We start from the raw sequence: 26,179 nt of genomic DNA on the forward strand, positions 1-26,179 counted from the left end.
TAAAATACGACTGTTTGATAAGTTTGTGTACTCAGCCTATGTAAATATGTGTCATATAGTTGACATTTTGGCACCTATTAAACAGGTAGGTTTTTTATTTCGCTATATACTTTAAAAATATTGACTCATTTTAGCTTCTTAATGTTTAATTTAAAAGTGTAAACAGTAGGTCTTGTTGTGAATTTGATGATCTGTTGAGAGCATGGCCAATTAATTAATTAATTGGTAGGTTAAACCAGGCGTCACCAAACTATGACTCGTGGGCCGAATCTGGCCCGCGGGATGTCCCAAGTAAATCAAAAAAATATTTGTATTTTATTTTTTGAAGTCTGCTCTGTCCACCCGTTGAGGCAAATCATATTGTTGATGTAAATGCTCATATCTGCTGTACAGATTTACTTATCAAAAGAGAAGTGTTGGATACTTCTCTTGTTTCCTTATTCGTATGTGACTTTATTAAATGTTTGGACATATTTACCGTTTGTCGCAGCCGGACCGGAGCGGGAAGGGATAGAAAAAGAAGAAAAAAAAGAAGACAGGCTGGAAGGTGTGGGGACAGGACAAAAAAAAGAATAAAATAAAATTAAAATAAATAAATAAATAAATATACCGGTATATATATATATATACACAAAATAATTATATATAAATTAGTAACGAATCAACCACAACAAGTAAAATGTATTATACCAGTAATAACGATAAATTCATATAACAATTGCAATGTAAAAAAACATATTTAGTTTTTAAGTTTTGTTTTTAATTCCATTTTTTAACTTTTTACACTTATTTTACCACCATAGTGTGTGCTTTTTGTGTCGTATAAAAAATAAAAAATAAATATTTGTAAATTAAATGCGGAACACAATACATATCTGGACAATTTTGACCAGTATTTTGGGTTAAAGCATAATAATTATGTGAAAGGGGAAAATGTGCTGCTGTTCTCAGCTTGACAAGTAGAGGCGACTTGAGGCTGTAAAATAAAAAAAAAGAGAAGACGCCTCTCAAGTTGCTACTGCTGTTTGTACACTTACATCGATGATGCCATTCACAAAAACACAAGCAGATGAGATGTGCTTTGGGTGTATGGATTGTTCTTGCTCGTTTTAGCTTTGTAGTTTAGTCGGTGCTTTAATTGGCCGCATTTTTTAGTTTAGGATGGAGCGATTGAGTGATTTGGAGATGAATGAGCAGTACAGAATGCATTATTTTTCCATACAAATGTTCCTTCTCATTATAATGACAACATTTCACTCACATTTATGTAAATGTCCCTAATATTCTACGTTTAACAGCGTATTCTATTTTATTGGCCAATTATGTGATGCGAAAATCATGCCTTACTTCTGTTCTTGAGTTTAGTGATTATTGATTAGGCATACTAGTGTTGTATGAAATAAAAAGTAGCAATCGTGTTGACATCCCAAACTTCTAGTAGACATGCTCTTTTTTTCACTCATTCGTTCCTCACTTGTTTTACCGTTATAAGCTCCAGAATTTGTATGCACGTTGTGCGGCCCATTAATCTTTTTTTTTTTTATTGTTACATTTTCATAATCATGAGAAGCCATAATCGAAATCGAAATCGAAATTAGATTAATTGTACAGCCCTACTAGAGGGGTCTGATTAGTCGCTAAATATGGCGATAATGTTGCTGAGTTGGCAACATTGACTCCTCCTGTCTTCTTATTCTCTGGCAGACCAGGTGCGTATGAGGTTGGTTAACAAACAGAGTTACAGTCCCATTATAATGTGGCATCTCATTCTCCACATATTTTCCCGTCACTCTCCACACCAGCAGTAATTAATTATCCACCAATCACACTCACAGCAAGGTGCATTCACGGACACACGGTTTCTGAATATCAACATTACAAAACATGCGGGACATTATATTTATGTGTTCATGAGCATGGACAAACAGGTAGAGCCACATCGATTTGTGGCAGTCCATATTTATTTGAATGTTTGGGAAACACTGACAGAAAATGATCTCCAAATACAATATTTCTATAATCAATCAATCAATCAATCAATGTTTATTTATATAGCCCTAAATCACTAGTGTCTCAAAGGGCTGCACAAGCCACAATGCCATCCTCGGTACAAAGCAGCATTGTCGTCGACCATCTGGATGCCTTGATGTGCTGGTTTTTTTTTATTACTACTGCAGATGAGCAGTATATTAACAGATTATATCCTAAAGTTTAGCACATGGCACTGTCAGGTTAAAGCGCCTAGAAAAAAAATGTATATTGTAACACAGTATCAGCCTTTGTTAGCATAGCATGTCGCAAAGGTGCTTTGTTAGCTAAGAGGATTAAAGTTCCAGTCTGCTTCTTGCACATTGAAGAAATTCTTTCTGCCCCACTTCACACACACACACACACACACACACACACACACACACACACACACACACACACACACACACACACACACACACACACACACACACACACACACACACACACACACACACACACACACACACACACACACACACACACACACACACACACACACACACACACACACACACGCGCACACACACGCACACACACGCACACACACCCACCCACCACAGAGCGGCCACTGTAACTACTGTGGCCTCAATGCCATAGCAACACCAGAGCCAGAAAGTAGATGGATCGGTGGACGAACGGCCTCCCAACCCAAATGAGCCATCTAAACTCCTTTTTAAAGTGGTTTAACCCTTAATGAGTGCTTTAAAATATTTGTGTAGAGAGTACAATTGTTGAATACCAACTACGATGGACAGGGCATGTCGTACGGATGAATGACGACAGACTGCCAAAACAGATGTTGTACTGTCAGCTAAATGAAGGGAAAAGAAATGTTGGTGGGCAGAGAAAACGCTACAAGGATTGCTTAAAGAAGACTTTGAAACAATGTGAAATAGATACTACATACTGGGAAGACCTAGCAAAAGACAGAATAACATGGAGAACTGCAGTCAGTGAAGGAGTGACAAAGTATGAGGAGAAAAGAACATCTATGATACTTGAAAAAAGGAGGAGGAGACTGGAAAGAAGAGTCATGCCAAAATGTATAATACCACCTGGTCTGGTCTGTCCCATATGCGGCAGAAACTTCAAAGCTCGTATTGGCTTGTACAGTCACTACAGAGCACATAATTCTTAGGGACGATGGACCCCTATCTTCTAACAGAAGAAGAGCCAGCAAGCAAAAGCAAAGCTTTAAAATACTCTAAACACATACAATCTTAGCTGCCATCAGAGGAAAAACAAAGTCACGCTCAAGACCTTTGCGATTAAAAAATGTCCCTTTCTCAAAAGGTGATGTAAATAATAAACAGTATATTATTTTTTCCACTTTAATCAAGCCTGCGATATACAGCACCAATCAAATGTGAATTAAAGAGGCGTTTAACTCTTCAAAGACTAGTATGTGTCACGTAGGGGGGTCGCAGCGTGTTGCGGGGTTGTTCTTCCAGTGCAAAGACGGCTCCGGACGACAGCGTGAAGGTAGGCTTGGATTTATTTAACATAAATAAATCACTACCATAACCACAAAAATACAACAAAAAAGGCAAGCGTGCCTAAAACACAAATGAAGCTGCTAGTTAACAGAAACTATGACATGGACTATGAAAACTTACTTGGTCAGAATGATACCTGAACTGGTGTGACATAAAGACAATGAACGCAGAACGAGTGAACAGAAAGAAAGACTTAAATAACACAGACATGATTAACAACAGGTGCGTGACTCAAAACGTGAAACAGGTGCGTGACATGACAGGTGAAAACTAATGGGTGACCATGGAAACCAAACCAAACAAGGAAGTGACACCAGGAACTAAAAAAAGAGTCCACAAAACAAACAGCACACGGCCAAACAAAAACATGATCAACAGACATGACAGTATGTTTACATTACTCCACTTTGTTTTGCTGCATGCTTTGAATTGGACAAAGTAGCGCCATCTGGTGGACATATGATAAAAGCTAAAAACTGAAATCTAGTCGTCTAAATTTAAATATCAACATAGAGGATCATGTTTGTTCATAATGTGGTATAAATAGTAAATATGTGATCACAAATGGCATTTTTAGCAGACTTTTTGGGTCAGGAGAGACAAATGTGTCACCTTGAGTTTCTCTGAAGATTTTTTGTGGGGCAAATTTGACCTACATTAATTTAACACAGCCTAAGAGTAAAAAACATGATTGTATCACTAAAGATGTCATACTAGGGTTAAAATATTAGTGGAACATACCGTACAATCTGTCCAAGCAGCCCTTTTTTAATTTAAATTCCACTCAAAAGCCTCCCACTGCATTGTTCACATATTTTCATCTCTCCTAGTGAGCCCCCCCCCCTTTTTTGCTTCACTTTGCCCCAGAAAAAAAGACCTACTGAAAAAAAATGCAAGTCAAAGATCTTCCAAATGACACGAGTGCTCTGCAGTTTTTAAAGACCCACCTCAAAGATCCACTCACTGTATGACAGATATTTACAGTACATTAACGCCATTTTGTTTCTGACAGGGAGGTGTCACACCTGCTTTGCGTGGAAGTGATATCAGTGATCATGTGACGACGGTACAACAACACAACAGCAGTCACGACTCTCACTCGGACATCTTGACAGTGACGCCTACTGTCAAGACATCATGCGAAGAATTCAATCAGATTATTCAGACCATGGCGCAGGTATGGCCACGCCTAGCATGCTACCATAATGCGTTCAAAGACCAAAAGTTACAGTCATGTGTGTGATGCAGGGACGCTACGTGGCTCACGTAGACTTGCACAAGCCTGCGTCGGGAGCCGGTCTGGGATTCAGCGTGGTGGGCCTGAAGAGCGAAAACCGCGGCGAGCTCGGCATCTTTATACAGGAAATTCAAGAGGGGAGCGTGACTCACAGGTACGCTAACGGAAAGTTGCATCATTTGCAGATTTTTTGGGGAGAAAATGCTTCAAAGGAAAAAAGTCACGAGATCAACAAATCTCGTGGGATAATTGTCCAAGTGTTGGCAAACAAATGTGACGACAACCATAGAGCAGGGAATGGAACTCACTAACGTACACTGCTCAGTTCAAACAGAGCAACACAATTTAATGAGAGTAATAATGCAAAAAGGTCACTAGGTTAATTCTCCTGTTTCCTCACTATATAGTGCACCAGTATTTTTACTTTATTATTTTTTGTTGTTGTCTTTTACGACAGTGTTACTGCCCTGCTCAGTTTTTTTTAACAACAACCCATTTTATGCAAAGCTATACCTTTAAAACACCTCTAGGTGAAACGAATATTTTTTCTGTTCCAGCATGAGTGCTTTTACTTTAATTCCGTTTTTTTTTACTGCAAAATGTTACTAATCATCAGTAACATCATTCATGTGATAAATAAAACCAACTAAATGCTTTGAACATTAGCTTCAGCTATGATGCTAATGCTAAAGTCTCACACTGTGCTAAATTAAACAATCTGGCGTCACCATAGTCACAGCAGTTACGCTATTCTCCCTATTACAAGCCAAATTGGATTTATTTCTTGCTTTCTTTTACCTGGCTCCGTAGCGATGGAAAGCTAAAAGAAGCCGACCAGATTCTGGCCATCAACGGCCAGCCCCTGGATCAGACGGTGACCCACCAGCAGGCCATCGGCATCCTGCAGAAGGCGTCTGAGAGGGTGCAGCTCACCGTGGCCCGAGGACCCATACCTCAGCTGGTAAGAGAAGCTTGCATGACACTAAATGATTAAACCTTCAATATTAATCAGCCGCCAAGTTATTTTTTTTATTTCTAGTGGCAACATGTGGAGACCATTGAGTTGGTCAATGACGGGACCGGCTTGGGCTTTGGTATCGTGGGAGGAAAGACGACCGGTGTTATTGTGAAGACCATCCTTCCTGGAGGTATTACGGACCAGGTAATTGCACATATCTCTTTCAGTATGTGTCAAACTCCTGACCATTTGAGAATCAACATGTAAGCGGCCTGTACGGCAAAAAATAAAGAGTCTGAGTACTCGGACTCACCCTAGTTTATTATTGCACTAACCATTTTTACTAAGGGTGCCAGATTACCTCCAAAAGTGGCAATAATTTAATTGTACACAAATAAAAATGACGCCAAATTAACTATTTTAAACTCTTTCTGTACAAAATAACACAATAAAGATGCATGATCACACAGTCAAAAGTAATAATTGTAATGACAACAAAGCTTATTGGTAAATGCCTCGTCCTCAGACTTGCCAACTCTTGCAAATGACTCCCGGAAATTGCCTCTGTCTACCGGACTCCCAAAGAAAATTAGCAACCTCATGGATTCTGATGTTTTTGTGTGGATATTAAATATTGTAGCTTCTGCCAGGATGTTGAAAGGAACATGTGGAGGTCGATCTACAATCACTTTAATAAAATGAACAACCACGCCAAATTAACATGACATCCACAGCTGTCACTCCTACAGCGCGCACACACAGAGCAGATGCCCTGCTCACCATCCCTTTTCCTTGTCTTCTCCGAGCTCATCCCATCACCATTTAGGACACATTATGTACGCTCAGTCTTTCGGAAAATAGAACTCTTAAAGGGAAACTGCACTCTTTTTGGAATGTTGCCTATCGTTCACAACCATAATGAAATACAGGACGACGGATGTATTTTTTATGCGTTCTAAATAGTAAATAAATGCGATCAAAAGTCTGCTTACAATGTACATCAGCGTCCGGGAAATATCCTGAATCTTTTTTTAATCACCCTTTTGTGTTGTTCGTCGCGTATGCGCGCAGGTTGGGTAAATAAATCCTATTTGGCTTGCGATCAAGTTGAGTTTGACACCACTGTTTTACAGTAAAGCCAAAACAGATACCTTAGTAAATTATTAATCTAAATGTTTATAGATTATTGAAATGAAATATTCAGGAAATGTATAAGGTACAACTGATTAGATTTTGGGCCTGATACAGATTATTTCTACTATGTTACCTTTAGTTTACGATTCGAGCTTCATCTTCTGTGTGTGGGTGTATGCTTGCGGCCCCACCTCCACCCACAGGGACAAACACAGGGGATGACTGACAAAGAGGCTTCACTCTGTTTCATTCTAAAAGTTATGGCCACATTTTGATTCAACTTCCAGGAAATGTCAAATGAGGAACACGCTTTACATTTTGGGAGTAATTTGGATCATCGTCTAGATTTAGTACTTTTTTACAACTGGAAGGTAGGACCTGGCAGAGGTCTGAGCTCTCTGAGTGCTTTTCCAGTTTTTCTATATTATTTTGGCTTAGCTGTAATAATAATAATAATATTTAGTACAGAAAATTATTATAATGTAAAAATGCGAATCAATATTATTGTAGCAGGAGTAGTAGTTTTAGTATTATATTAGTATTATTTGCTTTTGAAACAGTGCAATTTTCAAATAAGTAGTACTGGGTTTGTATTTTTTGTTGGGTATGGTACAAAATGTTATGAGTTTGAATTGTATGAAGTTGGCAGGGGGCTTTGGTACCCTTATGTTGGGCATTAATCACAATATGTATGGTACCTAAAAGGGTGGAGCTAAAAGAACCGAATGATGATGATGGAACTGAGATTGTTCTGCTTATCATAATCTATGATGTTCTAATGATCTAAGATGTTCTTACAATGTATCTCAACCACTATAAGACACAATTGTTTTAATTAATTGTTGTGTGGGCTTCAGGATGGACGCTTGCGAAGCGGAGACCACATTCTAAGAATTGGTGACACCGACCTGTACGGCATGGGCAGCGAGCAGGTGGCACAGGTCCTGCGGCAGTGTGGCAACAGGGTGAAACTTGTCATTACCAGGGGACACGTGGATGTGGAAAATCCCTCTGTGTCCTCCTTCACACCGGAAGAGATCCAGCAGGAAGAGGAGCAGGAGAGACAGGAGGTGGACAAGGTTGGTCGTTGCCTTTGAAGCAAAATGATGCAAAATGTCATAATACGATATGTTTTGATTATCTGTTTGTTTTAACAGGGTTATGAAGGGGGGGACGAAGGGGCCAGAGGATTTGACGTCAGCCTCACCAAGAACAACCAAGGCCTGGGGATCACGATTGCTGGTTATGTTGGGGATAAAAATTCAGGTTACACTACTATTCTGTACATTACGCTATATGATGTTTAACTATACTATATTATGTTAAGATATTCTATGCTGTTATGATGTGATATGCTGTCCTATACTACGTTATGTTATCTTAAGTAATGCTGCGCTATATTATCTTGTTTTATGCTGTTATGTTATTATGTTAAGTTGTGTGTTTTTATATAATGTAGGTAGGATTTAACATAACCTTATTGAACCCTTTGGAAATGCATATTTTAAATTATTTGTTTTTGTAGACCATGAATAAAAAAACTAATAAAATAAAAATAAATCTAAAAATATGTCTTAAAATTATTTGTAATTGTTCTTGACTCCTTAGAACCGTCTGGTATTTTCGTCAAGAGCATCACAAAGGACAGCGCCGTGGATCAAGATGGACGTATTCATGTGGGAGACCAGATAGTGGCTGTAAGTATCTATTATTAATATTAATGATTATAATTGCTAGTATAATTTGCAACCGTATAAGCAGTAGGGGTGTGGGAAAAAATTGTTTTGAATTCGAATCGCGATTCTCACGTTGTGCGATTCAGAATCGATTCTCATTTTTAAAAAATCTATTTTTATTTTATTTTATTTATTTATTTATTATTATTATTTTTATATTTTTTTAAATTAATCAATCCAACAAAACAATACACAGCAATACCATAACAATGCAATCCAATTCCAAAACCAAACCCGACCCAGCAACACTCAGAATAGCAATAAACAGAGCAATTGAGAGGACACACAAACACGACAAAGAACAAACCAAAAGTAGTGAAACAAAAATGAATATTATCAACAACAGTATCAATATTAGTTACAATTTCAAAATAGCAGTGATTAAAAATCCCTCTTTGACATTATCATTAGACATTTATAAAAATAAAAATAAATTAACAATAGTGTCTCAGTGGCTTACACTTGCATCGCATCTCATAAGCTTGACAACACACTGTGTCCAATATTTTCACAAAGATAAAATAAGTCGTATTTTTGGTTCATTTAATAGTTAAGACAAATTTACATTATTGCAATCAGTTGATAAAACATTGTCCTTTACAATTATAAAAGCTTTTTACAAAAATCTACTACTCTGCTTGCATGTCAGCAGACTGGGGTAGATCCCGCTGAAATCCTATGTATTGAATGAATAGAGAATTGTTTTGAATCGGAAAAATATCGTTTTTGAATCGAATCGTGACCCCAAGAATCGATATTGAATCGAATCGTGGGACACCCAAAGATTCGCAGACCTAATAAGCAGTGTGGGGATTTACATAATGATGATGAATTAACAGTTAATGGCTCATTCATTTTGCATTGGAAAGTTGATATTATTGACATTAAGTACGAATTATCATCAATGTAAAATTTACAGCAGTATTTACTTCAGATTTAATTATAGATGAGTTTTATGTTGTTCTTTTTTGACAAAATGTGTTTTGATTTTAGTTATACTCTTGTCATCAAAATTGATTTAGTGGGAATATATATGGTTTTAGTTTGCTAAATTTTACATTTTTGTCAAGTAAAATTACATAAAATTTAGTCCACTTAAATATAAATTATAAAGGATAACACCATTTTAAAGTTTCTTTGAAATTGATGCAAAGCATTTCAACTACAAAATTAAACAGCAATTATCCCACACTAATCTTAGTGTTGTTTTATCTGAATTAAAAAAAAATAAAAACAATTTTTTTAGTTATTGAATAATATCTTGTTGAGTACTTACTTTACTTTTATTTATTGCCCCCTGCAGGTGGATGGCGTCAACATCCAGGGCTACACTAATCAACAAGCAGTGGAAGTCTTGCGTCACACGGGCCAGGCCGTCCACCTCAAGCTGATTCGCCGAGGCTTCCGGCCTGAGGAGATCCCCCCTGCCGTGGCCCCCGTCGTTACCGTCCTGCCCCCACTGGCTGCCGCTGCTCTGATGGAGCTGGAGGTGATAGAGAAGCAGAAGGAAGCAGAACAAGGTAAGCGAAGGGTCGACGGGTGGTGCCAAATATTAGGTTTACCAACAGCAAAAATATCAGGTACACACAAAATATTATGTTGCTGATATTACTGCAATTACACTTGCAGATAAAATATCAAGGCTACATGAAGCCAAAATATTTGGTTCATTATGTATTAAGGTACTTATTTGACGTGAATATTTTTTACACCTGAGGCCAAAATATTAGATGCATTTGCGGTGAAAATATTAGGTACACCAAAAAATATTGGGGACACATTTGGCCGAAATATTCGGTACACCAAAGGGTAAAATATTAGGTATGCCTAAGGTCAGAATATTAGGTCAACGTAAAGCCAAAACCTGTGCGCACACATTATTAGAGCCACACAAGAGGCAAAATATTAGGTTTATTGGTGGACACCTCTTTGACATTAGGTCCACCCAGGCCACATTTTTGGGGTAAACCCAAATTAATACAGGTAGGTACCCCTGCAGAGAAAATGTTGAGTTTGTTAATTACACAACTGAACATGTGCGAAAAAGGTGTTGTGAATAGAATAACTTATTTAATCCTACCCATTCTACATACCACAATATTAAACAAATAAACGTGTTCACTTCCTGTGTTCAATGTACACAACTCATATGTGCTAAGGACGTCAGGCCCACGAGCGAAACCCTTCAATGGAACAGAAAAAACGCACCCCAAACTCCGCAGGCAAACCAAACCCAACCCTCTGCGAACTCCCAAATGCACATGTCCAAATGTCCCAGCACCCTCCTACACAACCCACCATCCTACTACAATGGGCCACCAAAACTCAATGTGATCCTTGACCATGTTTGGTCATGTATGATAAAATAATGAACCGGAGTATTAGGTTCACTTGCGACCATATTATTAAGGATATCATAGGCTGAAATATTATGTAGACTCATTTGGCCTAAATATTAGGTACATATTCGAACAATATCAGATACATTTCACCTAATTGTTAGGTTAGCCCTGCGATGAGATGGCGACTTGTCCAGGGTGTACCACGCCTTCTGCCCAAATACAGGTAGAATAGGCTCCAGCCGCCCCCGCGAGAGAGACAAGCAGTAGAAAATGGATGGATGGATATTAGGTTAGCCTGAGGCCAAAGTACTATATGCATCATGGGCCCTAGTTTCCCATGTACTTAGGTGAAAAAAGCTGTGTAGTTGTGTGGATTATTGCTGTCACAGCGCACCTTCATCCAATGTACACTTTTGGTGGAGAAAGTCTTAAATGTGAGAGTTCCTTGTCAAATCGGGCCCTCCGCATATTCTCCAATCAACTTTTTTTCTTACGCGCCTCTGAGGCTGCAATGAGTCCAGCGCTCCAAGAAGGTGAAACATTATATTGCACTTGAAGTTTGAATGCAGTGTACACTACACATAGTAAAATGATAAAATAAACTTCCGGAAAACTATCAGATTTATTCTCATCGCTTCAATTGAGGCACATGGAAACATGCATTGAGATGATGATAAAAGGACCATAATGCCACTCAGTATTGGGGGGGAAGGGAGGGTGGGGTGGAACTCATACCAGGCCGGGTACACCCTGGACAAGTCGCCACCTCATCGCTGGGCCAACACAACAGACAGACAGACAAGCATTCACACTCACACACTAGGGCCAACTATCAAAAATCTAAATGCACATCGTTGTTTCGTGAGTTCGACCACAGCGGAAGGGGACCCCGTGTATATTGACCGTGTATGGACATCCTGGTACTTACGGACGTTCAATACTACAGGGCCGTGGTCATTGAACTACGTAACTATTTAACAGAAAATACATGTATAATGTAGTGTCTATTGATTGATTCCATTTATATTGTTTTGACAGTTAACATCAAACTGTTGCGCTCCCTCGCTCTTGCACATTCGCAAAAAAGCACACACACAGACAGCTGTTTGGCCCCTCTGATGTGTCACGGTTTCACAAATATATGTACTAAACAGAACTTTTAACATCATAAATAACATCAGGGTAGTTATAATGACAAGTGAAACACAGTTTCATCTTCTGCCTAATATTCACATCCAACCAGGAAGAAGACACTGTTGTGGGAGCATACGCACTACATCACCATGACGACACACGTATACGTGACAAGCCCTGCATGGATTGATAAAGCCTTTTCAAATTTAAAGTCTTATCTTTTTCATGGATTTCAATTACATTTACAAGCAGTAGTAAAACACCCATTCTTTTTACGCAACCTAGAAAAAAAGGCATGACGGCAAAGTCCACGCTATTAGTAATGAGCACGCCTTCTTTCCGGACTTACACACTTTTGGTGGACGTGTTTGCAGGCTGGTTGCAACAATACAAATAAGAGGGGGAAAAAAAGATAACATTTTTAAAAAAAGATAAGGGGAACGTGCGTAACTTTATGTGTGGGGAAAAAAATTTAATTGCAAAACGGAGAATGGGGCCCTCTGTGAAAACACTGACACCTAGGGACGTTTCACAAGTATTTCTAGGATAACAAGTGTTGAGTTGTGTGTTGGGATTGGTATCGAACTCAGTACTTTTATAGGTACCGACGGAAGTCCAATTCACGTAAAATCACACGGTACCATTTTTCGGTACCTTTGTTGCACGTGACGTCATGTCGGGTTGCAGGCTCAGCACCATCTCAAGCACTTGGTGAGCAAACAGACGAATAATAAAATTTTTGTAATTTTCTAACAAAGTGAGCATGCCTGATAGAAAGCCGATAAAAGTAAGGTGCCAGCTTGATGCTAATTTACAGTGGATATGCCATACACACCTTCTTTTTTCGTGTATCATGCTAAAACATCCAGATCTGTGTCGTTTAGCCTCACTCTAGAGGCCCTCAGTAGAATGTGGTTTGTACAGGGGGCAGATGGTGATGATGCGGTCGGTGGTCAACTCAGGTTCCCCGCACTCACATGCAAATGTGCAAGTGGTGTTGTTTGGCTTTTTGCTGATTTTCATTTGTGATTTTATGTAGCAATTTCAACAATTTGAAAATCAGAACTACAACTAAGATGCACGCTACAATCAAACAGTTGGTGTGTAATAACTACAATACCATCAGTATAAACACTTTGTAAGTCTCAACAAAAGACAAAACTTGCACATTCAACTTGGGACGGCGTAGCTCAGTTTGGAGAGTGGTCGTGCCAGCAACCTGAGGGTTCCTGGTTCAATCCCCGACTTCTACCACCCTAGTCACGTCTGTTGTGTCCTTGAGCAAGACACTTCACCCTTGCTCCTGATGGGTCGTGGTTAGCGCCTTGCATGGCAGCTCCCGCCATCAGTGTGTGAATGTGTGTGTGAATGTGGAAATAGTGTCAAAGCGCTTTGAGTACCTTGAAGGTTGAAAAGCGCTATACAAGTATAATCCATTTACCATTTACCATAACTTGATGGCAAAGACTAGTTCCTGACTACAGCAACACACCAAAGACAAACTAAAAGGAATGCGTACTTTCTGTGATATCTTAGTTCATCAATAAAAAAAAAAGAGAAAGTTATCTATCGGCTTTATGTACAGACATTTATTATAACATGAAGGCCCACAGCATACAGAAAATTGATACCATTGAGTACTTGTATTGATTCCCAGGTACTGGGATATGGTACCATATGGGTTTAAATGTGAAAGGTACCCATCCGTAGTTGCATATAAATGTATTCATGCTGGCATATATTTATTTGGTATCAAATTCATTACATTACTAATGTTGTAGGTTTCTTCCTGTTCCATATTTATCATCTCAAGCACAATTGGAATTAATATTGAAACTTAAACAATTTAAGACACCGTGCACATTATAACAATTAACTATTTGCTAATAGCTAGTTTTGGTTTGCATTTTTGCTGTAGGTCAGTTGTGAGTCAGTATGGCTTCTTGCCAGGCTATTCCTCTAATCTGTGTGTGTGTGTGTGTGTGTGTGTGTGTGTGTGTGTGTGTGTGTGTGTGTGTGTGTGTGTGTGTGTGTGTGTGTGTGTGTGTGCGTGCGTGCGTGTGTCATTGTTCTTTTGTGCATGTGCTCAGATGAAAAAGAGACAAAGAGCAAAGAAACTGCTGCTGTAGATCAACTGACAGAGAACAAACAAGGTAGGGAGGATTACGAGTGGGGAAGTGGAGAGTGCCAGATAACGGCTGCTTCCTAGCGACAAACGCAGTAGTATTTTCTCGTAGATTTTTACTCTTTACTTGATAAAGGGACAACGCTGACGCCCTATGAGGAGGAGGAACTGGTAAAAAAGTGGCAGGAGATTCTGGGGGCTAACAATGAAGTTGTCGTAAGTCAAAGCACAGACTAAAGACTATCTAAAAAAAAGATATTAATGCATATTAGTATATGAATTTGTAATCAATAGGTGGCTCAGGTGGAGAAGTTTAACGAGAGCAGCGGCCTGGGCATCAGCCTGGAAGCCAGCGGTGGCCATCACTACATCCGCTCCGTGCTGCCCGAGGGCCCTGTTGGCCGCTGTGGTACGCTGTTCAGTGGGGATGAACTAGTTGAGGTAAACAACAAAAAAAAAACAGAGTGTTACACGCGGAATCAACTGATGTACTTTTGGACTTAGGTGAACGGTATAGCCCTAATTGGTGAGACTCACAAGGAGGTGGTCCGGATCTTGAAGGAGCTTCCCCTCTGTGTGTACATGACCTGCTGCAGACCCGCCCCCCACCAACAGGACAACGCTTCCAAAGAAGAAGAGTCGGAAGCGTTATCTGCCAGATCCAAATTAAAGGTATTTTGTTCCCCATGATCACTGATCCTGCCCACCACACCGTTTCTCAGATATTCAACCATTTGTGGCAGCCCACCCCAAATAAACCTGGATCACCTCAAATAGATTTGTCGCTACCTGTTCTCCCTTACTCATAATGGGATTCTCTGCAAATGTAGCTTGTTGTCATAACTTTGTATACTGGGTGACAGTATGCATTCTAACTAGCAACAAATCTAGTCTAATATTTCTCTTGCCTAATTGTAGACTGACACGAAGGAGGTATGCTCTTCTCAACGAGCAGCGGGGTCCTGCTGTGTGACCCTTCATCATCGTCCATTTACTATTACATGTGTCATCTCCAATTATGCAAATTAGATGCTGACATGTAGCACCTCTTTGATTAACAGGTTTGTTTAATTCTAATTGCATTAACTAAGAATGCCATTAAATACCTGAATACAAATTCCATTAACTAGTTTTTAAAAATGTCATGAAATATATAAATTGGATCATGATACAACTATATTGGTCATATGAAGTTTCTGCGTGCCAAAAATAAAAAAAATAAAAGAAATTTTGCATTAATTAAAATGTGAGATAAATCAAATTGCCCATTCATTTATTTTATATGTATATATATATATATATATATATATATATATATATATATATATATATATATATATATATATATATATATATATATATATATATAATCTATGTAGTCTGTACATCATTACCTTTTTAAAATTATTTAATTACTTTTAGTTACTTATTATTTGATGTCATTTTTGATTATGATTTTTTCCTTTTTTTATTTAATGGTATTTATAATTATTTATACCTCAGATTAAGGTTAATAAATATAAAATAATCTCAGTATAATTACTTAAAATTGCATTACACAATTTGATAGAATTACATTGTAATAGTCTTAGTCTTTTCATTTCATTTATTTATTTATTTATTTCAGGCAATGACATAAAAAAAAGTACAAAGTAGACAACACATAATAATATAAATGAATATAGTGCAAAAGGTAATGTATAGTATGTAATGCATGATTGTCCAGTTTTGCCTGAAAGAAGATAATTTATTTAATCTCACCACACAGTATGTACGGTATGGGAGTACCAAGGTGCAGTATAGAGTACGGAGTGCATTTTCATTGAGGTATAGTTTTGCTTTGTTTATAATTGAGAGGCTTTTGGAGATTTTTGTTTTAATGTGTCTGACATGAGGTTTCCATGATAGTTTACTATCAATTATTACTCCCAAAAATGTATTCTCATTTACGATTTCAATTTGGGTACCATCAATACTTATTTTCTGTTCAGATGTTATGTTGCGATTTCCAGACATCACTATCTTAGTTTTATTTATATTCAAGGATAATTTATTTGTGTCCATCCATTTTTTTTTACTATGTTTAGTTCTGTGTTTAGTGTATTTATGAGCTCATTATAGTCAACACTACTGTAGAATATATTTGTGTTGTCTGCAAATAGTATACATTTCAGTTCTTTGGATGTATTAAACATATCATTGATATATACATTAAACAGTTTTGGCCCCAACACGGACCCTTGCGGAACACCACAAGCAATGCCAAGAGTATGAGATAGAAATTGACCCATTTTTACAGTTTGTACAAACTGTACCCTCCCTGTTGAATACATTTTTAACCAGCCTCCAGCCAGCCCCCTAATTCCATATCTTCCCATTTTATATAGTAGAATTGAATGATTAATGGAATCAAAGGCTTTCTTTAGATCAATAAAAATACCAACTGCACATCTTTTATGCTCCAGTGCATTAGTAATTTCTTCAATAGCTTCAGTTATCGCCATTGAGGTGTTTGTTTGGACCTAAAGCCATACTGACCGTCATTGATTATATGATGCTTCTCAAGAAAAGATTCAAGTCGAGAGTTAAATAGTTTCTCTAAGATTTTTGAGAACTGAGGCAAAAGAAAGATTGGTCTGTAATTGGTGAAAGCGTGTTTGCTGTCACTTTTGAAGAGCGGAGTTACCTTAGCGATTTTCATTTGACTTGGAAAGCAGCCAGTCTGAAATGATAGGTTACATACATAAGTTAAGGGTTTTACAATATTCAGTATAACCTTTTGAACCAATATCATGTTGATATCATGGCAGTCAGTCGAGCACTTACTTTGACACTTCCGCACAATGTTTGTCACTTCCTGCTCATTTTGTAGCTGAGAGGAAGAATGATAAAGAATTATGTTCAATAGTTGATTTTGTAACTCCATTGTCTGGGATATCAACAGCCAACTTAGGACCAACATTTACAAAAAAACTATTGCATTTATTCACTACATTACTCATATTATAATCTTCACCGTTTTCATCAATAAAGTAATCAGGATATGTCAACTTTGAATATCCTTGTTTGATTAGACTATTCAAAACATCCCAAGTTCCTTTTATATTGTTTTTGTTTTCATATAGTTTTTTTTGATAATATAACCGTTTGCTTCTTCTTATAATATCAGTTAATTTATTTTTGCACTTCGTGTATCGTTGTTCGATTTGTTTTGTTTTTATTTTGATGAACAGTTTGTAGATTTTGTTTTTCTTTTTACAGGCATTAATTATCCCTTTTGTGATCCAAGGGCTATTTTTATTTTTTCCTTTTATAAAATATTCTTTCACAAGGCAATGTTTATTATGCAGGGAAGTAAAGATGTCTAAAAAATTACCATAAGCACTGTCCACATTTGGTTCTCTGTAAACTGAAGTCCAATCCTGAACTGCTAAACTATTGTTTAGGGCAGTGGTTCTCAAATGGGGGTACGCGTACCCCTGGGGGTACTTGAAGGTATGCCAAGGGGTACGTGAGATTTTTAAAAAATATTAAAATAGCAACAATTCAAAAATCCTTTATAATTATATTTATTGAATAATACTTCAACAAAATATGAATGTAAGTTCATAAACTGAACATCAAATCAAGTAGGCTATTCCATTCATTACAATGCAATATTCAGTGTTGACAGCTAGATTTTTTGTGGACATGTTCCATAAATATTGATGTTAAAGATTTCTATTTCTGTGAAGAAATGTTTAGAATTAAGTTCATGAATCCAGATGGATCTCTATTACAATCCCCAAAGAGGGCACTTTAAGTTGATGATTACTTCTATGTGTAGAAATCTTTATTTATAATTGAATCACTTGTTTATTTTTCAACAAGTTTTTAGTTATTTTTATATCTTTTTTTCCAAATAGTTCAAGAAAGACCACTACAAATGAGCAATATTTTTGCACTGTTATACAATTTAATAAATCAGAAACTGATGACACAGGGCTGTATTTTACTTCTTTATCTCTTTTTTTCAACCAAAAATGCTTTGCTCTGATTAGGAGGTACTTGAATGAAAAAAATGTTCACAGGGGGTACATCACTGAAAAAAGGTTGAGAACCACTGGTTTAGGGCACAGATTGTTTCCTCAGTTGTTATTCGTTTAGAGATTTTTGTCATAGTGTCTTTGGTTTTCTTGAGATGACAGTCATATAAAGTAAAAACAGGTAAATGGTCAGTGATTTTCAAAAAGTACCATGAATACATGTATCTATATTAATAAATAGCATCAATAAATTTACATTTTAAAATAAGTCATATTTTAACTATCCTTTTAATTGGCTTTGTCTTTTTATGTATTTTTGTTTTAAAAATAATTTTGATGATGTGATTTTAAGAGAAAAATTACCCTTTTAAATAAACGTCTAGATGAGGTACTTCATAGTATAAAGATTCTGTCTACAGTATACTGTACAAACTGTCAACAGGTACATTAGGTCATCCTGAGCTGTTGGCTGCTTTATTGGCCCTTTATGCTGCTGAACATGATAGATGAAGTCTTCACAAAGAAGAATTCCGGTTAGACCTCAGCAACATTAGCCTGGATTATGACGCCTCAAATAGGCAGCGAGTGTTTTTTTTATGTCTTCCAAAGGCTTGAGCATCCCAAATAGGCATTTTGCATCTCTTTGCAGAAACCAATTGACTTAATCAGCGTGCCGCCGTTCGAGGTCAATACGACATTGACGACAGAAGAAGCGACAGCAGACAATACAACCTCCAAGGCTATAGTATCCCCGCTGGCCATGTGGGAGCTGGAGATCCAGAATATCGAGTTGGAAAAGGGAGCCGGGGGACTGGGATTCAGCATTCTGGACTACCAGGTGGGATTATACTTTAGATAATGACAAGCAGGGCAGGTTGTTGCTATGGGCAACGTGGGCGACTGCCTTGGGCGCAATCTGTGTGAGGGCGCACGCACGCAAAAAAATAAAAGGGGGGACATAGTTGCGCCCCCGAGGAATGGTTCTAGCCTCTGATCCCAAGTGAAATCTTAGTGCAAGTTTGGAATTGTCCAGAAAAATATTATATTTTATTTTTGGTGAAACATTTCAAATTATGTCCAGATTGCGAGTTAAGTAAGCGGAACCCGCAGTGGTTATCTTCTTTTTACTTAACTGCAAAATAAAAATGTTAAAAAGTTAACTCAAAGACCAACATTACCGTTATACCTTTACCATTTTATTTATTTATTCTTTTTTACTCGTTACAGTGGTTAACTTATTTTTAGACTTGAATGTTTGCCATGAATGGTAAAATGTTCAGAAAAAAATACGTGCTGTAAGTAAAGGAAAGTCTGACTTTGGAACGGATTACCATTTTACTGTTTTTTGGCAGGATTTTTTGGCTTATTATTATTTTACATAATATATACATTATATATTTTTATACTGCAAAGTACTCTTATATTACGTAATATTTCTGTTCATGTTTAATGCTGCGCCGTACAGGAGAAGGAGATAGAAAGAAGAAAAAAAAATATACAGACATACATTAACAATTTCCCACTCGTCTTCTTTCTTTTTTTCCCCTATCCTCTTCTTCTGCGCAGCATTAAACATTAACAATATCCATACATTTAATAAAGTCAAATACAAATCTGGCAACAAGAGAAGTATCCCACACTTCTCTTTTCTAAAGTAAATATGTACAGCAAATATGGGCATCTAAATAAATGATAAATGGGTTATACTTGTATAGCGCTTTTCTACCTTCAAGGTACTCAAAGCGCTTTGACAGTATTTCCACATTTACCCATTCACACACACATTCACATCAACAATATGATTTGCCTGAGGGGCTGGACAGGACAGATTAGAAAAAAAAAGATGTATTTTTTTTTTAATTGGGATATTCTGCTGGCCAGATTGTGGACGCTGGTGGGCCGAAGTTTTGGGACCCCTGCTCTATACAAATGTGAATTATTATTATTATAATTTACTATTACAGGACCCGTTGGATCCAGCAAAGACTGTCATCGTGATCCGCTCGCTAGTTCCCGACGGCGTGGCCGAGCAAGATGGTCGCCTATTGCCGGGCGACCGCCTAATGTATGTGGATGACACTGACCTGGAAGACGCCAGCCTGGAGGACGCTGTCCAGGCTCTGAAGGGGGCCAAGATGGGCATGGTGCAGATTGGGGTGTCCAAGCCTTTGCCCGTACGTAATTTAAATATATATGAGTGGCTGTGTTGACGGGCGTTTGTGTGTGGTGGTGTTGGTAGAGGTGTTCTAGTTTTGAGGTTTACTCTTACATGGGTTTGAATTTTTCATGATTGTCTTCACGGTTCAGAGTACATTTTCCAAGAGTGCAACATGTTCATGGCTGCAGGAGGTGGGTTCGTACGCCTTGAACACTATTTCCCATCTTTTATTGAATCTGGATTACAAGCCTTCGTCGAAGGCAGAAAAACACTCTTCCAAGGGGCCATTACTTACTGTAAAATGGTCTATACCAAAACATTCTAAATTACAAATAGATAAACCGTTACACCCCACAATCACTATGTTTTTTTTCTTTGTGGAGAACAATGAAATATGAAATGTCTCCACTTTTCCTCAGGGGATAAGTGGGAATTCCTACTCACCAAAGCTAGTAACGCCATTTGACCTACGAGATTCAGACGACGAAGGGGAGCTGACCGGCATCGTCCTTTTCCGAGCAGAGCCGGCATTGGTTAGTTAGCTTTTGGAGCAACTCTGAATAATCACATAGGGGACGAAAACCAAAACAAACTTTTGAAACATTTTTTTTTGCAAATCCTCAACGTTTTTGCTTTTGGTTAAACACACCTCTTTTTGTTAAATAGGTCGACACCGGTGAAGTGGACGACGAGCTGCTGGAGCGCACTTTCTACACTAAAGAAGATACCTTTCAGGCATCCATGATCGCTTTTCATGGAAGTAGTGGCGACCTGGATTACCTGAACTCATCAACGCCCAAGGTAAGCTGACAAAACATTAGGTACACCTGCCGAAATCATAAAGAAGTAAAACTATTACAATTACATTACAATTTATTTGGATCATGTTAAACAAATGTACAGCACAAAAACAACCACACTTGCCTTAAAGTGAAGTGAAGTGAATTATATTTATGTAGCGCTTCTTCTCTAGTGACTCAAAGCGCTTTACATAGTGAAAACCCAATATCTAAGTTACATTTAAACCAGTGTGGGTGGCACTGGGAACAGGTGGGTAAAGTGTCTTGCCCAAGGACACAACGGCAGTCACTAGGATTGCGGAAGCGGGGATCGAAACTGGAACCCTCAAGTTGCTGGCACGGCCGCTCTACCAACCGAGCTATACCGCCCCAAAGTAACTGCAGCTTGCTCAAAGTTACATTTTAAAAAAGTCTGATGTTCAGGCTGCTACTCATGCTGTTTTTTTCTGAATTAAACAGTCACTTGATTAAATTACAGCGTTTAATTTCCCTATATTCAAACAAAGTGTTACTTTTCAAACTGCTTAATGTTACAGTGGCCAAAAATATTAAATATATTTGTTGAACAAAACCGCTGCCTTGTTTTTAAATTTATACCTAGGCCTACTATGCTACTGTATTTTAATGTTGTTCATTATAGTGGTACTTGGAGAGCCAAGTTTTTTCCAAGGTGGTACTTGTTGTAAAAAGTTTGAGAACCACTGATAAAAAGTAACAGTTAATGTAAAACATTAATTTTCTCAACTTTTCAAGATTATCACTGTCAAATGCTTACAATTTTTTTAATTGTAAATTGTCAAAGATCCTCCATGTGACAGGATCCCTCTGCTGTTTTTAAGAACAAATTGACAAAAAACAATAATCGTCAATATCAGGGGTTTCTAACCTGTTTGACCTCAGGGCCCAACTTTTCCACGACAGAGGTGGCAGGTGGGCCCACTCAAATATTAACATTGAATTAGTAATTTTACTCTTTATTTTATTCGTATTCAAAAATGATATCTAACATACTTACAGTTTAACACCTTGTCAAATGATATGAAAGCCTGTGTTAATCACAAAGTTAATTATTTATTTAACACATAAACCTTCCGTTTTGGTTAGGCTAATTAGAAAAATAAGTACCAATCAAATACACTGCATAACAGGCACTCGTAAATAACTGACAGAAATTAATTTACATAATATTATGTTGTGCTAAAATGAAATAAATAATACAATTAATAATAAAAATGCTTCTTAACTAAACTGTCAATAAAATAAAAGTGCAAATTAAAATACAGCTTGACCATTTTAATCGTAATTTTTGCATTTAGGATAAATTCTCTGACTTAAAGGGGAATTACACTTTTTTCTAGTTTTGCCTATCATGAGAGACAAGAAGAAATTTTTGTTTTTGTTTTTGCTTTCCAACATATAAAAAACGTCTTGTTCTAGGTAGTTAGCAATGCAGCAAATGGGAGCAGTCAATTCTACCTCTAAATTAATTAATTTGAACATGTATTACATACATATTACATATTGTTATGGACATGTCCGTTACTACATTATATATACCGTACTGTAAACTTGCAGTGTGTATACAAAACATTGAGAGAGGGTTTTGAAAGCTACAACGGACTCATCTTCCAAACCTTTTTTTTTATTATCTTTAAAATTCTAATGAAACAAAAACATGTGTTCTTGTCTCTCATAATGATTGTGAACGATAGGCAAAATTCCAAAAAAAGTGCAGTTCCCCTTTAACCTCTAGACTTTTTGTTTGTTATTGTCATTACTGCCACAAGTGGTGGAAAAGTGTATTACAACTGAATACTGCTGCGGCCTTTTGGACCACCGCTATGAAACAGATCTTTTTTTGACGGCCCTCTAGGGGGCGCTTGTGGCCCAACAATGGGCTCTACGGTTAAGAACTATGGCTCTATATGGCATGCATGCTCTGCTGTTTTTAAGAATCTGCTACAAAAATACCAGTCAAAAGTCCTTGATTTGACAAAGGAGAAAATGCTAGTCTATAGAGTATGTGTTGCTGTTTTTAGAGACTGACTACAACAATGTTAGTCATACATTCACTAAGAAGCAAGAGTGTCCTACTATTTTTAAGGACCCACTTGTCAGAGATAGGTTGTATAACAAGAGGACTGTCCTGCTCAAAGGTCTTGTATATAACAGGGTCCCTCTACTGTTTTTAGAAATCTGTTGTAAAACCATTACCGGTAGTCAAAGATCCTATATGAGAGGAGTCCTTCACTGTTTTTAGGAATCTTATTCAAAAGGTTCCCAAGTTTGAACAATTCTATTTTTTATGTTATTCATAACCCAGACCTGGGTTATGGATGGGCTACCAGTGGGGTAGCCCTGGTATTAAGTCATAATATGCTTCATTTCCCTTTGTGTAGTTGACGGCCTCAAATCACCTCAACCATGAACCATTGTCCCTGATCGACATGACCACCCGACTAGGTGGAGTTGATAACTACCTTTCAGCCACAGAGGAAACTCCAGATCCTTTGCACTCCTATAGCCCGTTTAGCGACTTGGAGAACAGACCCGCTGAAGTCCAGTCGGAAGAGATGGTTCTGTCCACCGACACACAGATGTTGATGGAGGTAAATGTTTGTTCTTTTTTAGGCAGCAAATTAGTTCAGTTGCTCTTCTAGTTGCAGCCAAGTACTGTACTCTTGTTTTGACTCAGTTGATACAATCAATGCAATTAATTAACATTTAATGTGTTGATGAATTAGGAGGATGAGGAGTTGGAAACAAGAGGACGTGCAGACAATGATGCAGAGGAAGCGCTGATGTCAGGAAGCAGTTTTGAAAGGACCATCACGGTTGTCAAGGGCAACTCTAGTCTAGGTTTGTGTTTGAGTTAGGGCTGGGCGATTATATGAACATGATCGATGATCGCGATTAATTTCAGTTCGATCATGATGATCAGCTGTTGGTATATTTCCTCGATAAAACATGGTGGAAATGTCTGTTAGAAGGTACCGCAGGAATAAACAGTAGAGAAACAAGGACGCTCGGTGTAATCCTGCAGGGAACAATCCACCTTTATTGACCGTGATCCTGTGTGTGTCTGTGAATGTGTGCGTGTTTGTGTACGTGTCGTGTTTGTGTGAACGGGTTTTTGTACGTGTGTGAGCGACCTGTTCCGTTCCACCATCGCGAAAGTCAGGCTTGTCACGACGTAATGAATCTTCAATCAGCGTTGTGCCGCATTTCCCATATGCAGCTGGAAGTGTAGCCCAGAAAAACAAAATAAATAAATATGGCTAACACTAATATAGAAGTTGAAACATAACATTGGGAAGGAGCAGCAACTTCAATGACAGACTTCAGTCTCCCTGACTGCTTGAACTCATGTTGTGGTGCATAGTAACTCTGCCCTGAATGCGGACTCGCAGGCACGCAGAGAAAGTCTTTGTGACTGAACTACTGTGTTGGTCTCCGACCGGGAGGATAAACACAGGGGGAAAAAAAGAAATTTTTACATCTAAATATTTTTGAATTAGACTTTGTGGCGACTTTTCCAGGGTGTACACTGAGATAGGCTCCAGCACCCCCCGCAACCCAGAAAGGGACAAGCAGTAGAAAATGGATGGATGGTATATGTGTTTACTTTGATTCAACTCCTGTGATATATTATGTACTAAAAAACTCTGCAGACAGACACTTTGTGTTCAAATAATTTTTGAGTTTGCGGATGAAAACACTTTGTTTCTGAAATCATTAAACATTTTTTATTAGTTGGTACACATTATTTTAAAGTACCTCAATCCAAAGTGCACTTTAATGTATTTTCATTATTTATATGACACAGAATTTGAGATTTAAAAAACGGCAAAATCTTGGTCACTACATGCCGTTTGCCAAAGCACTGGTGAGAAGCACTGATTTATACAAGTAATTAAATAATACAAATAATAATTTACCATTTGAAAGTGTTGTTTAGTAAATGCTAACTTCAAATAAAAGTGTTTTAGTATTCAGTACACCAAAAAAGTTGTTCTCCCCCAAAACGTACTGTGAAAGAATCAAAACCGTGGCCCTAAAACCAAAGTACGGACAGTAGCTTGGGTTACCTGTAAGCTTACACATCTAGTAAACACAATCATAGATCTAAACAAAATGACATTTGTCAGCTGTTTTCATATATTATCAAGATTAAACATGGCGGAAATGTCTGTTACAAGATACTGCATTAGTAAACAGTGGGGATGCAACAGTACTCTGTAAAAACTTAAATGGGACAATTTGACTTTAATAAAAAATAAAAAATCCCGATATCAAATGATAGGAAAAAAATAATCGTGATCAAATCTTTTGCCATATTGCCCAGCCCCAGTTCAAGTCTTCTCATTTATTTCAATTTAGATTTTCCACAATTTTTTTTTTACAGCAATTCAATCCCAAAAAATAAACTAGTCCCACCCAGTCTGCCTCTGTCCAATCGGCTGGGGTTGAGTTTACACTGTAACAGTGTATAACATATATTATTGTAAAAAATGTATTGTAAGAACAATGGGCCTCCGCTTTCATTTATGCCTTACCCCAAAAAGACGCCTGGTACATAACAAACGTAACTAGCCACTTTATGAGGAAATATGAATATATCTATATTTTTTTGTCATTATTAAATTGGAATTATAAAATGTTTTAGTTAATTCTTTTGTATTATTTATAATTTGTGACAAGTGATAAATGTAATATTATCATTATTCCATCCATCTATTTTCTATCGCTTGTCCCTTTTGGGATCACGAGGGGTGCTGGATCCTATCTCAGCTGCATTCGGGCGGAAGGCGGGGTACACCCTGGACAAGTCGCCACCTCATCGCAGGGCCTATTATCATTATTATTTTATTAATATTATATATTAAGCATTCATGCCTGTGTAGTGGACACTTAAAATAGTAACAATAATAGAAAATGGATGCAGGGATGATAATACATTTAATTTTGTAACCTTTTTCAAATGTATTTTACATTAATATTTA

At 37.6% G+C, this 26,179-nt stretch overlaps 1 protein-coding gene across 1 annotated transcript in view; it reads left to right on the top strand.

Moving 5' to 3' along the window:
* The window catches only part of LOC133661773 (multiple PDZ domain protein), a 74,427-nt gene that overhangs the window by 15,348 nt on the left and 32,900 nt on the right, over positions 1-26,179 (top strand). The window contains exons 4-21 of the mRNA XM_062065239.1: positions 4,540-4,704; positions 4,776-4,918; positions 5,575-5,725; positions 5,804-5,926; positions 7,714-7,935; positions 8,014-8,122; positions 8,465-8,553; positions 9,896-10,112; positions 14,159-14,221; positions 14,330-14,409; positions 14,488-14,634; positions 14,698-14,865; positions 18,868-19,056; positions 20,183-20,392; positions 20,796-20,909; positions 21,043-21,177; positions 23,576-23,785; positions 23,921-24,035. Coding sequence (XP_061921223.1) covers positions 4,540-4,704; positions 4,776-4,918; positions 5,575-5,725; positions 5,804-5,926; positions 7,714-7,935; positions 8,014-8,122; positions 8,465-8,553; positions 9,896-10,112; positions 14,159-14,221; positions 14,330-14,409; positions 14,488-14,634; positions 14,698-14,865; positions 18,868-19,056; positions 20,183-20,392; positions 20,796-20,909; positions 21,043-21,177; positions 23,576-23,785; positions 23,921-24,035 — 2,650 coding nt within the window. The remainder of the gene's footprint in view (positions 1-4,539; positions 4,705-4,775; positions 4,919-5,574; positions 5,726-5,803; positions 5,927-7,713; positions 7,936-8,013; positions 8,123-8,464; positions 8,554-9,895; positions 10,113-14,158; positions 14,222-14,329; positions 14,410-14,487; positions 14,635-14,697; positions 14,866-18,867; positions 19,057-20,182; positions 20,393-20,795; positions 20,910-21,042; positions 21,178-23,575; positions 23,786-23,920; positions 24,036-26,179) is intronic.

This window comes from Entelurus aequoreus, linkage group LG12 (genome assembly GCF_033978785.1).
Source record: "Entelurus aequoreus isolate RoL-2023_Sb linkage group LG12, RoL_Eaeq_v1.1, whole genome shotgun sequence".
NCBI lineage: Eukaryota > Metazoa > Chordata > Actinopteri > Syngnathiformes > Syngnathidae > Entelurus > Entelurus aequoreus.